At 38.9% G+C, this 18,333-nt stretch overlaps 1 protein-coding gene across 7 annotated transcripts in view; it reads right to left on the bottom strand.

The window, feature by feature from the left end:
• Nucleotides 1-12,738, bottom strand: part of LOC108427444 (multiple PDZ domain protein) — a 78,865-nt gene extending 66,127 nt beyond the window's left edge. For all 7 annotated transcript variants that reach the window (XM_017697598.2, XM_017697596.2, XM_017697593.2 and 4 more), the window contains exons 1-3: nucleotides 12,646-12,738; nucleotides 8,376-8,441; nucleotides 168-337 (exon numbers count right to left, since the gene is read on the bottom strand). In XM_017697598.2, the coding sequence (XP_017553087.2) occupies nucleotides 168-337; nucleotides 8,376-8,391 (186 nt within the window). In that variant the 5' untranslated portion in view covers nucleotides 8,392-8,441; nucleotides 12,646-12,738. The remainder of the gene's footprint in view (nucleotides 1-167; nucleotides 338-8,375; nucleotides 8,442-12,645) is intronic.
• Between the last annotated feature and the right edge of the window lie 5,595 nt (nucleotides 12,739-18,333).

The raw sequence follows: 18,333 nt of genomic DNA on the forward strand, positions 1-18,333 counted from the left end.
GATCTGAATTTAACTATGATCTGACATTTAATGATGTACTGAATCATTTCCCAAAGAATCGTACTTAAATTGGATCATTTTCAGAGTATTTACACAACTGTCATTTAGTTTTGTCTAACAGCACAGATGTCACAATCTGAAGTGGATTGTGGGTAACATAGTTTTACCTGTTCCTTGAGGTGCTGTACAGATTTCTGCAGGGCAAGGATCTGGTGAAAGAGAGGGCTCTGCAGGACAGACTTGAGCAGGCTCAGCTTCTCATCGGAGGGCACGTCGCCCCCCTTCTCCTTCAGACGGGCCTGCAGTCGCTCCACTGCCTGCAGACAGCGCTGGGTGTCTGAGGAGAGACATACACTTCAAGAATACAGTATTTACAAATCAAATCTTTACTCTCCTTAGCCTGTAATACTGCACACTGAAAATGTAACATATTGAATTTATTATAGATGAGTGCATCATTTGCAAGTGACTGAAATATATAATGTCAACACAATTATAACCAAAAATAAGCAAACTAAAAAACAGAATTGCAGAATTAAGCAGTAAATGTGACATTTTTAAATTTTCACAACATTAACATACCTCGCTTATTTTAAACAGCAAGGAAAATTCTGTTTTCCACAATATGGGCCCTTTAAAGCTTCTTCACTAGCTGTAGAGTACTGCATGTTAATAATCAGTTCAACAGTAAAACAGACCAGTTCATAACTTCTATGTATACTATGTATACCAAACTTCTATTTGAGGAAATACAGTATATACAGCCTTAACTAAAATTCACTTCTAAACAGTGAATAAGTAAATACTGAAATAAATAAAAAATAATAATAAACCACTCAGCTGCCTTAGAATCGTAGCCAGACACAAACACTACAACTGATTAGGTATTACAGCTTTAATACACTTACTTTTTCTTCACCCACTGACTTGCTCCTCTAACTTCACTCACAGTACAATGAAAGAAACTTTATTAGATGAAGAACGTTTACTTTTTATACAGCTTGTTTAAAAAATAAAGAAACAGGCCCAGACACACTGAAGCAGGTTGGAGAAATATCCCTGTGCCTATTTTCATTTTATACATTCCCATTTTAAACAGCTGCCAATTTCACTTATGCAAAAAAATAGTTAATTTCTTCTGTACCGGAACACAACATGCTTGGCTGGATCATATTTGTATGTCTACTTAAACACAGGCACCAGTAATAACGGCAAAAGAACAATAGCACTGCGTCCCGTCATTGTTTTATTTTTTGTGCAGTAGCTGCTGAACGCTCTGTTCCAGACTGGAGTAATAGAATCTGAGATGCCTCCTGGGTAACACGACCCACCCCCCGCTTTAGCTAAGAATGGAGTGAATGATTGATGGAGAGAGAGAGAGAGAGAGAGAGAGAGATGCAGCACATGAGTTTAGGCTAGCTCTAACACTGCCCAACGGAGCTCAGCTTATACCACAGAGCAGAGCTCTAAGGCTGAGCAGAGAGGAAAAAATGAAAAATGAAAAAAGACCCGAGTGTAAATTCTGTTTTACAGTGTGACTGTGTGGGTGGGTGAAGGAGAAAGATGGAGGAAAGATATGTCATGAGTGCAAAGAAGTGTGTGTGTGTGTGTGTGTGTGTGTGTGTGTGTGTGTGTGTGTGCATGTATGAGTGAGTGAAAAAAAACTGAAAAGAGAAAAACTCATTCTTTTTGGCTTCTGAGATTAAGGTCAGAATTAGGTTTAAGGTTAGACTCAGGAAATTCTCACAACATTAAGATATTTATACTTTATGGGAAATACAAGATTTTTTCCAACAGCCGCAATATATACAGTGGGTTGCAAAAGTATTCAGCCCCCTTGAACTTTTCAACCTTTTGCCACATTTCAGGCTTCAAACATAAAGATATGAAATTGACATTTTTTGTGAAGAATCAACAACAAGTGGGACACAATTGTGAAGTGGAACGAAATTTATTGGATATTTTAAACTTTTTTTAGAAATAAAAAACTGAAAAGTGGGGCGTGCAATATTATTCGGCCCCTTTACTTTCAGTGCAGCAAACTCACTCCAGAAGTTCAGTGAGGATCTCTGAATGATCCAATGTTGACCTAAATGACTGATGATGATAAATAGATTCCACCTGTGTGTAATCAAGTCTCCGTATAAATGCACCTGCTCTGTGATAGTCTCAGAGTTCTGTTTAAAGCGCAGAGAGCATCATGAAGACCAAGGAACACACCAGGCAGGTCCGAGATACTGTTGTGGAGAGGTTTAAAGCCGGATTTGGATAGAAAAAGATTTCCCAAGCTTTAAACATCTCAAGGAGCACTGTGCAAGCGATCATATTGAAATGGAAGGAGCATCAGACCACTGCAAATCTACCAAGACCCGGCCGTCCCTCTAAACTTTCAGCTCAAACAAGGAGAAGACTGATCATAGATGCAGCCAAGAGGCCCATGATCACTCTGGATGAACTGCAGAGATCTACAGCTGAGGTGGGAGACTTTGTCCATAGGACAACGATCAGTGGTACACTGCACAAATCTGGGCTTTATGGAAGAGTGGCAAGAAAAAGCCATTTCTCAAAGATATCCATAAAAAGTCTCATTTAATGTTTGCCACAAGCCACCTGGGAGACACACCAAACATGTAGAAGAAGGTGCTCTGGTCAGATGAAACCAAAATCGAACTTATGTTTGGCGTAAAAGCAATACAGCTCATCACCCTGAACACACCATCCCCACTGTCAAACATGGTGGTGGCAGCATCATGGTTTGGGCCTGCTTTTCTTCAGCAGGGACAGGGAAGATGGTTAATATTGATGGGAAGATGGATGGAGCCAAATACAGGACCATTCTGGAAGAAAACCTGTTGGAGTCTGCAAAAGACCTGAGACTGGGACGGAGATTTATCTTCCAACAAGACAATGATCCAAAACATAAAGCAACATCTACAATGGAATGGTTCACAAATAAACGTATCCAGGTGTTAGAATGGCCAAGTCAAAGTCCAGACCTGAATCCAATCGAGAATCTGTGGAAAGAGCTGAAAACTGCTGTTCACAAACGCTCTCCATCCAACTTCACTGAGCTCGAGCTGTTTTGCAAGGAAGAATGGGCAAAAATTTCAGTCTCTCGATGTGCAAGACTGACAGAGACGTACCCCAAGCCACTTGCAGCTGTAATCACAGCAAAAGGTGGCGCTACAAAGTATTAAAGCAAGGGGGCTGAATAATATTGCACGCCCCACTTTTCAGTTTTTTATTTCTAAAAAAAGTTTAAAATATCCAACAAATTTCGTTCCACTTCACGATTGTGTCCCACTTGTTGTTGACTCTTCACAAAAAATGTCAATTTCATATCTTTATGTTTGAAGCCTGAAATGTGGCAAAAGGTTGAAAAGTTCAAGGGGGCTGAATACTTTTGCAACCCACTGTATGGGAAGTAATTCCAGCCAAAAAAAGTTCAATTAAAACTAAAACAATAACATGTACATTTAAACATCTTTTTGCCGCTTCTTCTTCCAAACATCTGTGCAAATATCCTGCCAAAATTGAAAATCAAATAACTACGTTTACAATTTTGTTTTTTACATGAGCATGAGTCAATTGTGACAAAAATAAAAATAAATTTAAAACAGCTATTTGTCATTTCATTTTAATCGTTGTTCTGGTATTTCACGACCATATCTAAAATGAAAAAGCTAACAGTGTCATGATTGGCCCCTCCCAGACCTCTCCATGTATTCATGTTGTGTTTTGGTCTAGTCCACGTGCTTTCTTTGTTTTGGTTTTCAGTCCTGCCCCCTTGTTTTGTGACTCCGCCCCTAATGGTTTCCACCTGTGTTCCGCCTGTCCCTCGTTATTCTTGTTTGCATTTAAGCCCTGTGTTTTCCTGAGTTTCTTGTTGCTCTTTGTTTGGGATGTTTGTTTGATGTGCTGTTTGGATTGTTTGAAGATTCTAGTTTGAGGTGTGTGTTTCTGTGTTTTGTTTCTTTATGTCTGTCCCTCCTGCTCTTCGTGTTGGCTATGTGAACCTGGACCATTTTGATCACGACCCTGAATTTGCCCAAAATAAATCTCGCTTAACTCGGCAAGTGCGTCCGCCTTATTGCTCCACATCACAACCAGAGAAAAGAAAACCCAAGCTTCACTTTGGCTTTTTTTTAATGCAGAATACATGTCAAAACTAGAATCAAAATACACTGTTTACATTCTTATTTCTTTTTCACAGCAACAGGCTGCATATCTGACAAACCGAAAATGCAAAATGGATAAATCAACGGAAAAGTGACAGCTTGTGATACAGTTTTCAGTGCACTTTAAGTGTCAGAATGAAAAGGCAAATGCAAACCACTATCAGCACCACGTGCTGGAGATTTACTTTTCATTTGTCACTTTGCTTTCTTCAGTTTCAAGCTCACCAACATGCAAATATATGTTAATTAGCACTAGGCAGGGCTACGGGGTACATTTTAGCACATCCTCAGACCTCAGTCAGAACAGCATCATTCCTCAAGCTAAATTACTTTGAGTCTCGAGAAAAACCGCCATCATGTCTCAGATCTGGTGAAACCCAACATCAGATTAGAAAAAAAGGTATCAAACCAAACGCAAGCCTGGTTGAGCAAATACTAGTTCGTATAGCTTAAAAGCTATTGTGTATCTCGATATAAATGCCAGGATAACATTTTTTCTGGGGCTGTTTGGTCTGACAGCGTTTGAATATACTCGACTGTATATATACAATATATACAGTCAAATGTAACTCTATATTTTGCTTACATCAAATGTTTGTTGATTTTTATTTTCTATTTCTAAGCTAAGCAAATGACAAAACATGTAATTTGACTAGTGACCCCAATTGTTTGCTTACTACTGTACACAGAATGATCCCATGGGTCAAATTATTATGTTACAAAGAGACGGATAGAGCCACAAAGCTGCCATAATATCAGGTTCAGCTCAACTTTTTTCCATTTTTTGCCAGAATAACCTGAATGTGGTTTGGTTCCAGTCAGACTGCAAATAATTTCACAGACCTTCTTGTTTGCTGAACTTTTGCTCAGTTTGTTTAGTTGTTCTGTCTCAGATACTGACCAAAACGTTGCTTAGGAGCAACAAAAGTTATATATATATGTATATATATATATATATATATTTATGTGTGTGTGTGTGTGTGTGTAAAATAATCTTGCATACACTGAACTTGAATGACACTTGGTGAACAAGTATGTGTTATGTGTCAAGTCTCACATGTGATACACATGGGATATATTACATCTATGTATATATATTACATCTAGGTACATATATTTATAACTAGATATTGCATGACATATATTTGTATTACATGTAGGCACTTACCTATATACATACCTATATATAGGGTATATTATCAGTAGTATCATTAGCACAAAAACAAGCCTGTGTATGCGGCTAAGCCCCTCAATCCTGACTCTGATGTGCAGATGCAGTGAGCGTAGCACTGCAGGAGAGTCTGGACCAGTGGAGGTCGGTTCTCATGGAGCGTGACTGAATCCAAACCGTGTGTGCGCGTGTGTGTGTGTGTGTGTGTGTTTGTGCGCACCTCTTTAACAGTGATCTCAAGCAATGCCACTTCACAAAGCAATGACAGGCAATCCATTAACAAACAACTCTCTCTGCAGTCTCAGAAGGCATAAGTTTGAACAAACCTGGAGTCCTCTGTGATCTCTACTTTTGTCTGCACAAAGTGTTTCAAGTAAACAATTAGAGTGTCACACTGTTTGATAGAAATAACTCTCAAACACTGATCTAAGACTGGGCAATGCGAGCAAAAGCTGTGATGAGGTCCTGCTGGATGCTAACACAGCCCACATGTATACTTAAATGGCTGGGCAATATGCCAATATGTTATTCTTACTGTAGGCCTGTGCCGATAACATACTATTGTTATTCGGACAACCTTTTGGAAAATAACCACTAAACTGATAATCTGGACATCTTAACTATTAAAACAGAACTAAATTGGCTGTTATTTGTAATCATGTCTTCCTGATATTTAAAGACATTTCAGAGCAGAGAAACTATTAATGCTAATATTAATAAAAATAATAATAGCACCACATTTTCTTCCCGTAATTTTGAGACAGACCCTACGCTTTACCATTGTCAAATCCTGCTGGCTGCAGCAAAAAAGTGATAGCATGTGAGTTACAGTCTTGGTCAAAAGAACTCTCTCAGTTCAGAAAAAAGTTGTGGTTGTTGTTTAATGTCACCTCTAATTTGGCCATGAAAGTCTAATTAATCTAGTAATTAGGAGCAGAACTGCAAGTGTCAGACGAACTCCACAATCCAATACTGAGGTGTTTGTAGCCACATAGCTTAGCTTCACTGTACATGCACCAAGTCTGTTTAACCAGTGCAGCTCAACAGCTGCATTTCTAGAGCAAACTCATCTACGTTAGGCACAATAAATATGATATTATCGTAGGATGTTACATAACCCTGCATGTTCAAAAGTTCAGTTATGTTTACATGCGTGCGTCTTAGTGTCTTGCTATCATCTGCATGAAATAAATCAAACAAAGATGGGTTTTTAGAACAGGCTATAAACAAAAACAACAACAACCACCCATGTATGGTTTCTTCATAAACTGTATATTAACAACTAGCTAACAGGACATTATCATTCAAGTTTTATTCATTTCTTTTTATTCGCTCTTAGTTTTTTCCTCTTGTTCCTTCTTACATTGCACTTTGAATTGAGATAAATCATTGTATGGGGGTGTTGGAGCTGTGGTTAGTAGGGTACACACATTCACTGCCACTTGTAGCACATTACATGGTATTTTCATAGTTTTTCATGGCCTTGTGTAAATGTGTTACCGCTGTCTTGCTATATATATACTTTTCTCTTCTAACACACATTTTCTGCATATCACCACCCTTATAAGCTGCTACGAAATAAGAGGGTTTCTGGTAAGTGTTGTTGATATGGTGAAAATGTTTTTTCATTATATACATAGCATTATTTCTTTTCTAATATTTGCTCAGACATTGGAACAGACACAGTGCACAGCAAAATAGTAGTAACAATTATATAGTAATAATAAAAAAAAGAGGTATATACTACAATTTTTTATTTATTCAACATAAGCTATGGGAGAAATTTTTTTTTATAAAACATAATAAATAAAATAATGGCATAATGGGATGACGTCCAATCAGTTCCTTTTCATTAAACAGTTTTCACAGTGTAAGACCTATTCCGCCCTACCTGGTTTAAATATTTTTTTATATATGTAAAATGTTATCACTTTAAACCCACCTCACTGACTGCATGAGCCTGTTTTCTGCTACATTTTCGTCTCTGTTAGACGAATTGTGACAATCATGGGTCAAAGGACTGACTTAGGCTCTGCATGGTGCCAAGCCATCACTAGCATGTGACTGACACTTCCAAATCTAGGAGATCTGGAAAGTGTCACAGCTTATCTTTCTTCAGTGTCAAGGGATGAACTCCAGAAGTTGATGTAAACTGTCTTAGGCTTTGAGTAAATAAAAAAAATACCAAAATGCCAAAGCACAGAAAATAAGGACCACGTAAAAACATACTGGCTAAAAAGTGATTGTTGTTAGGCAGTTGCCCAAAAAGAGTGTTGAAAATCACTAAGCTGGCTAATAACAGTGAACATGCACATCAGAATATCAGCAAAACTCTAAACATCAGAACTAACCAGCTATCTGAGCAACCCACTAGCAATCTATCTGACTTTAGACAGCTGTAGCCACTTAGCTCTGATTTATACGAGAACAAGGCGTGAAGCTAAAAGCTCCAAAGCGTGAAACAGAGTCGGTGCTGTTTTTGTATAGTATTGTATTGTTAATACAGGGTGATTCAAAAAGATTAATCTGATTTCAATATGATTTATTTCACTTGTAAATCAATACAGAACAATGCAGTAAGTTGTAAATGGTTTAAGTGAGCATAAAGTTTATATAATTTTACAAGTGCTCAGTATGAACCTCGTCCAGCTGTACAGACAACTTCAACGTGATGATCAAATTCATCCCAGACTCAATTCAGCATGTCTGCTCTTATGTTATGACTGATTCACTCTTATTGAAGTGGAGAACGCAAAAAGCGCTTTCTACTCAGGTCACATCTCCTCACAGACTGAAGGGAGTCATTTTTCGGTGACAGTCAGAAACTCTGTGAACCCCTCTTTCAGTTGGTGTGTGATTGGTTCCTAGGCAGCTCATGGTTGTAAAAATATGGAGCTTTGAAATCAGACGAATCTTTTTGAATCAAAAATGAATTTTTGTTTACTTTGGTATCCTTTACAAACATAAAAACCTGTGAACCACAAGCAAATCAGAAGTCAATGCAGGATAAATGATTTAAGACTTACCAATTGATTCAATCATCTTTTATTCACTCTGCACTCTTCACTGAGTTTCTAACTCACAGAGGACACCTGTAAAAAATACATAAATAAATACTGTAATTAAATAATCACTTAAAAGCAACTGACAAACAATTTGTAGTAGTTAGTCTGTATGACTTAAAGAGGTTTTATCATAGATTATGATTCATTCATAAGCATTTATTATTTTTTGGCCAGTTCCACGGTTCCTATACCTGAGTGAATTCAGCAAGAGGAAGCAAAACACTAAACCAATGCTTTAGCACTCCAAGCATACAGTTTGACAGCCCTGTTAAAAATCCCACTCACCCTGATGTCTGGTAATGTCTACTTTCGCATCAGCCTCCAGAAGAAACAGCAAGGCACTACAATCTCTAATCAATTTAATCCTTAGAGGTCACAATTATTGCCTGCAATGACAAAACTTTGGTTTCATACTCTATGAATTACTACCTAGTACAATGATTTCTCACTCTTAGTTCAGTGAGACAAGTGGAGAAATTCTGTAGAAACTGCAGATTCTCAATTTTCAACCCATACCATACTTGTGTCTGTAAGTAGAAGAGTAGAAGAGTATTGTATTACGATTTGAATATGATGAGACGCTGCTTGTATACAGTCTTGTTTTGCAGAAAGAAAAAAAGTTGATTTATAATTCTGGCTCATTTGTGTCTCTCACATCAAAACAAACAATAAATAATGCTGAAGCACAGACGCCAACCTGTCAATACTGAGCCTAAATCAAATGTGAAATTCATGACGTAACTATGGAATTATTCATGTGATTATGTAATTGCATCTCAATTTTTAGCACAATGACAATAATAACTCTTAATGTCTAAGAGTGAATGGAGGGCTGTTGTTGCTTTTGTATTGTACTAATGCTCTTACTATTTGCCTATGGTCAGCCCGGGCTACAATAATTGACTTTGCCACCTGGCACGGTCACATCTAGAACAGGGACTTCCGCATTCAGAGAGAGCATTCTTCTAGGTATAAATAACGGTGCACAGAACAGTTAAAAACCTAGTCAAGCACATTTCCTAAAGTAATTATTTTCCCAAGTACCAAAATATTTGTGAGGCAGAGGATCTGGTTTAGGCTCTGTTTATAGCTGTTTATTAACACCCATCTTATAGAGAACATTTGCTGTCTGACAGAAATGCTCCACTGCAAACAGTAGAGGAGCTTTGCAGCTGCTTTCACCTCTGCTATGATGACGATGTCGTTCAGGATGTCCTTCATTACGCGGTCATAAGCATCCCTGACCACCTCTGAAAATGGTTGAGTGATTGCATTGGACCCCGTTTACACCTGTACTTAGCACTTTTCACTGCGTGGATCACTTAAGACAATTATTAAAGTACTACTGCAGTAAAACTCCATATGAGCTCAATGAGAATCTGTTAGTGTTAAATAGAGGTTTCATACAGTTGTATGCAAAAGTTTGTGTACCCCCTGTTAACTTACATTTTGTTTCCTAAGTGAAAATACGCTACAAGTAACACGGGTCATCACGTTTAACATATTGGGAAGAAAAAAAAACATAAATATGGCATGTGCAAAAGTTGTGGCACATATTTATGTTTCACATACTTATGTTTCATTTTTATTCCAATATATTAAACTCTAACATAAACTTAAATATAGCATGTTCCGCAAATTTAAGTGCACAGTTTCTTTTTTATGATTAGTTTAACACAGGAAAAAAATTAAACATAAAATATGTGCCAAAGCTTTCCCGCAAGCGATATTTTAGGTTTCATTTTCTCAGCAAATAACAGTGACTGCGCATTAAAATATGCGGGAGTGGCTTCTCTGTAGAGGATGTGTTAACTTACTTCCACTCAGAACATCAAAAAATCTTCGTAATTTGACCAGGGCATCAAAACCTTTGCCAAAAGTCAGCAAACTAAAAGGGCCACACTGTGTTAATGTAATACAGATGTACACGTAGAAGGTTGCTCTACCTTTCCTTAAAAGCAAAAATGTGATAGAGTCGGTTCAACGTTTACAGCTAACATGGATTCTTCAACGGAGCGTGACACGCGTGGAATTAAACAATTCATTAAACGACGACATTTTTTAAAAGTCAAGGAAAGGAACAGGTCTGTAGAAACAGACTGAAAACTAGGCTACAAACTCTCTAGTTACTACACGGCCTGAGCACAGGCATAAAAAGCATCAACTACAAATAATAACGTCATGTAACCCCTAATTACAAACAACCCCGGGCTTTTCTGCAGTGTCTGGAAGCTTCTAACTTTTCAAAGCTGTGCCAAATATCCTGCAACAATCAAAAGCAGTCATTGTAGAGTTATTACCCAACACTCCAATAACTAGCAATTAGCACTGCAGTTAATTAGAGCGTAAGATACCAGAAAAACAGAAGACGTCGTCAAATTCCCAGAGGAGTGGGCTCGAATACCCTAAAACCGTAGCCAAGTAAAGTCTTTAATGGAATAATAAGTACCAATAATAAGTACACACAGCTCCCAAAACCAAACATGAGCAAAGTATCAGGTCCAAGAACTCCTCAAGTACTGGTCAGAGTCACACACAACAGAGCGACATGAAATGGAATTAAAGGGGAACACCACCAATTTTTATATATTATACACAATTAAATGGTTGGGATGTAAACAATGATGCAAAGTGATTCACAGTGGTTTGGTGCTAAATGCTCCGTTCTAAAGAAACGCACCGATTCAGAATAGTTCACAGTGGTGGTGATAGGAACCAGACGTCTCAAGAGTTTAATGCCTCTAAAAGCTCCCTCACAGACACATATCACAGGTAGCCGTTAGATATATGCTGCCTTATGTCTGACACATTGTTGATGACAGTGGTGTGATAAAAAAAAGCATTTTAATGCATTTATTTAAAATAATTCATGACAAAACGGTATAGGAAGGGCATTATGAGGCATAAGAGCACATACAACATATTTTCAGATTAACAACTATTAAAACATTGTCAATATTTCATATTAAAACTCAGAAGGCATGTGTAGGTTCACTGGTGGGTCTGAACAGTAAGTAAACTGGCTATATTTGTACACATTGAGACCCCTGGTTCCCATCACCAGCACTGTAAAGAAGTCTGTAGATCGTTCTACAACAAAGCATTTCACATCAAACCACTCTGAATGACTGTTTACATCTCAGGGATGAATTACTCAGAAATTTTGAAAATGGGTGGAATTCCCCTTTAATGACACAAGGTGAGGCACTGAAAATTAAACAGAGGAGAAGCATTTGCTTCCTCACAAATCTCAGCAGGCAAAAGCATTACTGTCTGAAAAAACACTCAGCATGTTATTTGAAACAATATCGCTTAATGACAATTTTAATGAAGTAACTTGTCATCTCTGCTAACTTCACAGCATCATAACACATCAGATTAACAGCGAGTAGCTTGCGTGGTATGTCCATAAAAACACAGCCTAGTCTGAGGCATTATTAAAGCATTCATACGTCTGAAAAAGAAAAGTAACGGCACAAAACTGCAGCAAAGTAAGTACTGGAGCAAACCACACCTACCTGAAATGCATGTTGTACATGGTTTAGAAACAATCTCCTTGATATAGATGTAAAATAAAAGAAATAACAGCGGTTTTACAAGCTGAATGGTGTGATTTCTAATCTGTCATTGTCTGATCTGGGCAGCTTCATTACAGGGACCTGCAGCCTAGCTGTGGGCTAGCCTGTTATGAGGATGCTGTCGCTTTAAGCATCCTTTTACTTCAGAAAGTCGTTTATTGTTCGGCAGTTGTTCGAAATACAGTGTGATAACTTTTATCTTTGAATAACACACTCGGGCAAGATTACTGTTTTAGTTAAACGGGGTCTGTTTTTTTTCCCACACCGCCGTCGAGCAGCAGGACTGAAATCAATCCGCTTTCCTGAGCTCTCCTGCTGGGGAAGCAACAGGCGATTCAGCCGAGACTTGCAACAAACTAAGACCATAAACACGCCTCGAAAGAAGCCCAAACAACGGCGAAATTGTGTCAAAAGCAACTAGAATTAGGTGGTAGTTTAGTAAATAGTTTTTATAAACGCAGAAAGATAAGCCATTACTCCGACCCAGCCCTCTGTGCGTTTATGTTAGCTGTAGCTAAGCTACCATCTCCTGCCCGCCGAACCGGGTTTTTACAACAAAGTGACCGAAACAAACTCAGCCTGAGCTTTGGGAATAACGAAAGCCCGTCTTAAAGGGGTCAGACCTAACGTTAATGTCTTAAATGGGAACTTACTTCTGATCCAATTTTGGTCCCGTGCGTGATCTCGTTACGGGACCGTCCCCGCTGCTCCCGTTTAACGGAATACTGACAGGAATTGTCGAACGAATCGTTCATTTGAGCCGAGCGAATCGATTCACAAAAGTGAACGAATCATAACTGTTTCTACAGTGACAAATTGGCCCCAAACGAATCAAGCAGGTGCGAATGAATTATATGTATAATATGAACACACTCGATGCCAAACAACTAAATTAAGGAATTCAACTAAGTTCATTTGTGTGCAGCCGCTTGAATCAGGAACTAAGTTACTTTCACTGTGTAAACGCAAACGAGCACTTTTGATCCGGCTTTGTTTGGGCTGCGGGTGCACCAACCATTTCGGGCGGTGAATCAAATGAATCAGATCGCCTTTGTTTTAAAGGGGAAGGCCGCCAATTTTTCAGAAAGTCTACATGATTAAACGGTTAAGACAATAATTAGAGCGGTTAGGTGTGAAATACTCCGCTACTCTGACTGAGCCACCGTTCACAGTGGTGGTGATGTCAGCTATTACATGTAATGGTTATCAATGAACTGAGACAACGTTTTAGGATACTTTTGTGGTAACGTTTTGGCTTAAAATGTCTTAATTTAAATTAATGTTAATCTATTTAATTCATTTATGGCAGAGGGGTCCATCCAGGGAGTGGTGAGAGACGTTTGGCTTTTGGAATTGCTTTTATTTATATTTACTTATTTGTTTTTATTCATTATAAATCCACTGGGGACTTTGACTTAGGACCTGTTGAACCTTTCGAATCGGAACTAAGTAGTTTCGGAGGAAAGAATCGAACGAATCGAATCAGTTAAGCGAGTCAAGATGCCCGTCCATCGCTAAGCTGGGAACTCGAGCTATGACGGACGCTCACGCGCCGCTTGCTGGCTGCCATGACAACTAACCCTCGAAGGTCCTTAGCAATGTGAAGTGGGCTGGAGGGGGTGAAGTAGAGCGATGCAGCAGAGCCGCAGGCAGATCTACAGCATAGATAGATAGATAGACAGACAGACAGACAAACAGACAAACAGACAGACAGACAGACAGACAGACAGATAGATAGATAGATAGATAGATAGATAGATAGATAGATAGATAGATAGATACCCAAAGAAAACATTTTTTAAAAATTTACCATTATTTTACCATCATCAACATCACTCATAAAACCCTGAAGATATGTTCACTGGTCATTTTATATCAGAACCCCTGGTTCCCATCACCACCACTGTAAAGAAATCAGAGTTCAGGAGGTTTCTCCACAAAGCACCACTTTGACTCTCACCAGTGAATTCTGTACATCTCCCAATGTCTTGACTTTGTGCTTATGAGTATGAACAAAAAAATGTGTTCATAAGCATAAACAAAGACATATGAAAACAAAAGCAGACAAAAAATTAAATGAATAAAGGTTTTGTGCCAGTGTCATTATAAAAAATATTGCCATTGTTAGGGAAGAGTTTGCGAAACAACTAGAAATCTTGATAAAGGTTAAGGAGCTTTCTACAGTTCTCAGGGAGAACATTATTATATGACACACTAATGAAGAAAGACTACAGATCCACAGCAAGGACCTTAAAAATCCGTGTCCAACTGGTTCGATAATGTGTAAGTGGAAAGTTCATGGAACCATAACTAATCATCCCAGGACGGGTGCTCCACACTAGATTGCTCTCAGAATAATGATAAAGAAGATAAGAGAGAAGCCTGCAGTCACTCAAAAAGAGATGGATGACCTGAAAGCAGCAGGAACATCAGATGTACAGATGACACTTAGTAATCAAATAAAATAACCTTGGTAATAAAATAACCTCATGTCCTTCACACTCCACAAGAAAGACTATGTCTAAGAATAAATCAGAACTCTTTAGGAACATTGCACTCTGGTCAGACAAAAGGAAACTTGAAAATGTTTGGAGAAAGAAGGGCCTGAGAACGCCACACCCACAGTGAAGCATGAAGGTGGGAGCATCATCAAAAGGCTCTGCGTCTTTCCAAACAGCACTGGTTTCTGAAAAAAACTGAAGGTGCTCATGTAGAATAGCTAAATGTCCTCACACTGGAAATGAATAGAAGATTTAATAACCTTGAGAATGGTTTGCCAAGAGGAAAAGGCTCAGAACTGAAACACAATGCGCCTAAAAGACGTCGCGAAGCCGTAATTGCCCATGATGGCTTAGCCTTTGTATTAATGTTCTTCATTTGTGGTGTATGAATACATATTGTCCTATTAAATAATTTTTTTTCAATATACCTTTGTTTATGCTTATGTATGCATACCTTTTGGGTCACATTTATGAGAACAAAGTCAACAACACTAGGCGTTGTAAATCTGAAGTGGATCCCTGTTACTTTAGGAGTCCACCAGCCAGAACAAATAGAATTGACTAGACCAACTAGGTCTTACACTGGATTACTTTAAATAGTTCAAGTTTGTATAATGATTGTTTGCTATTGTGATGGTCATCATTTGTTTATTGGAAAGTCTTCAGGATTTGTGGATTTTCTTTTGTGCTGAAAATGTGAAGCGAACCTGTGTTTAATTCATTAAAGAGAAGAACTGTAGTGCACTCTATTTAATAGCCTGTGGTTAGTTTAGTTAATTTATGTAGAAAAGGTAAATGGGACGTGTGAAGTTTCCATTTTAGCGGTAATTATGAATTAATAGTGCACTTGTGCAGTTCTGCAGCGGTGCAGTCCTGCCATGAGTGATTTTTAATGTTCTGACTTTTTAACTGTTTGTCAGACTGTGTTTGTTACACGAGCAAAATTCACTATTGATAAATCGGCACACAGTCTCTCTCCTCCTCTCTCTCTCTCTCTCTCTCTCAAACTTTTTATTTTCTCTCCTTTTCTCCCTCTTTCTCCCTGCATATGGAGCGACAAAGAGATAATTGCTTGACGCCCATTCAGACAAGCACAACACACGGTAACACACCAACATATGTATATATATATATATATATATATATATATATATATATATATATATATATATATATATATATATATATATATATGATGTGGTGGTGTGTTAGTGTGCGTACATATATTTATCAGACACAGCAGTGTCCACTCACTGTCCACTCTATTAGACAGTCCTCCCTGGTTGGTCAGAGTCTGTTGCTGCACAGTTTGTGTTGCTCATCTAGTCCTTCATCAGTGGTCACATGACGCTGTTGGCTGGATATTTTTGGTTGGCGGACTATTCTCAGTCCAATGGTGACACTGAGGTGTTTAAAAACCCCAGCTGTTGTGTCTGATCCACTGCTGTGTCTGATCCACTCATGCCAGCACAACACACTATAGCACACCCCCCTCCATGTCAGTGTCAATGCAGTGCTGAGAATGATCCATCACCCAAATAATACCTACAATGGAATGTTATGCAACCAAGACTATTAAACCTTTATTACCCATCACTATAAACACCCAGTAAATCAATCATGTCTTTAAGCGTGAGGAGGCTGCATGTGACCCACCCTTAAACGGACACTCACACACACACACATACACACACAGGCGTTGAGAAAGGTGTTGGCAAGCTCTTTGAGATGGATATATTCCTGGCGCGTGTTGTTTTATAGGATTAGGAGCTCCTCTTTGGGCCAGATGTGCCTCGCTGATCAAATCTGATTTACCCAAAGCGCTGGTGACACAGCTCAAAGTTAAACGTATCACAATTCTGCAGGGACCACCCGTTCCCTCTGCACCTATTAAAAGCTGCCTCTGCAGCAGACAGGGGGACACAGAGATGAACTCACCTTTACTTTCAACCCCTTTAATACCCACACTCACACACACACACACACACACACACACACACACACACACACACACAAACACCACAAGCCACCTCTTAGCTATGTCATGCTCTACTACAAATAAAGCTGTTCAGTATATACACTGCTTGCGGTAATTCATCAACAAATCAAATTTACCCATATTCATGCATTTACTGTCTGTAGTCTATCAGCCGAGACATGTTTGAAGCCTGAACTTTGTTTCTAGTTTTTTTTGGTAGCACAGGGTTAACGTAGCCAACAAGAAATGGAAGCTGATATTCAATGTATAAGCATTGTACAAGCTGCATGGCTAATCATCACTGCTTGTCTCAAGCAGTGTTGAGGTGTTAAGTAGTCCCTAACAGACTCGCTGAGTGGTGTACTGTTATCTATGAACATGAATAAAGTACGTTATAGAGCTAAAAACAGTAGCAGCCAATTTTAAAATCTATGTCTTGTCTGTGCTTTTGCCATTTTAACTGTCTAATAACGCAGTTTTAGGCAAGTGTGATGATTTGGGATCCCAACTGATGTGCATTAGCTTTCTTTACTTTACACTAGACTCTTTACACCAAACATGTCTGGGCTGTTGTAAAACCAGGTAAGGGGGATGGGGAGGATTGACGTAGACTTCAGAGGTATATTTAATTTTTAACATCCACAAAGGATATTTTATGTGCATAGCTTTGAAAACAAAGACAGAAATAACAGCTAAACAATAATAAAACAAAACATAAATGCTTAGAAATAAATATAAATACAAATTTACAACAGCAACACTTTTTTCTTCCAGTAATTTTGAGATGGTTCCTGACCCTGATGTACATAAATAAGCAACACACAGAAGGTCTGAGCTGATGTTTAATCTTTGTGAAATAAAATAACGTACTAAATAGCTTGTTATATTTAATTTGGCTGCAAAACTGTGATTAATCTAGTTATAAAGAGCAGAATTGTGAACGCCACACACACTTTCCCATCTGAGGCTGTTTAACCCATGCCTCATGCCTTCTTCTCAGAAGCCACTTCACCTGAGGCTGGTGTATGAGAGCTGAGATATAAATTTCAGCCGTATTTGAGTCTCAAACCTGATGTGGTCTGAAGACATCCTAAAATGTACAACATATTGCACAGGCATGATATACACCTGCAATTCCAAGCATGTTCAACCAGTGCAGCTCAACAGCTGCATTTACTGAAAAATCTATGTTAAGTCTTGGATACACTACATAAGTCCTAACAGATTATAAAAAGACTTTTGGATCACTCAACTTTTACAGTTTGCTGAACTGAACCAAACTGAACCAAACTGAACCAAACTGACCAAACGTATGTGAACATGCTAGGAGGCACAAATGAAGAAATATGGGGCAGCTTGCTGCAGCTGTTTTTTGCTGCCATTTGAACTGGAACAGTAACAGGTATACATATGTAAATACGGTTCATGGGTGTAAAAATGTGATTAATGTAGTAGTTTTTTTAACTTTGGGTAATGACCGAAAGAATGAGATCGCGAATACAAGCGGCCAAAATGAGTTTCCTCCGCAGGGTGTCTGGACTCTCTCTTAGAGATAGGCTGAGAAGTTCAGTCATCCGGGAGGGACTCGGAGTAGAGCCTCTGCTTCTCCATGTCGAGAGGAGCCAGCGGAGGTGGTTCGGGGATCTGGTTAGGATGCCTCCTGGACGCCTCCCTCGGGAGGTGTTATAGGCAAGTCCACCCGGAAGGAGACCCCAGGGAATACCCAGTACACGCTGGTGTGACTATATTGCCCGGCTGGCCTTGAAGCGCCTCAGAATCCCCCCCGGGGAGCTAGTGGAAGTGACTGGAGAAAGGGAGGTTTGGGCCTCATTGCTTAGGATGCTGCCCCTGCTACCCGAACC

The sequence above is a fragment of the Pygocentrus nattereri genome, chromosome 22, assembly GCF_015220715.1.
Source record: "Pygocentrus nattereri isolate fPygNat1 chromosome 22, fPygNat1.pri, whole genome shotgun sequence".
Taxonomy (NCBI): domain Eukaryota; kingdom Metazoa; phylum Chordata; class Actinopteri; order Characiformes; family Serrasalmidae; genus Pygocentrus; species Pygocentrus nattereri.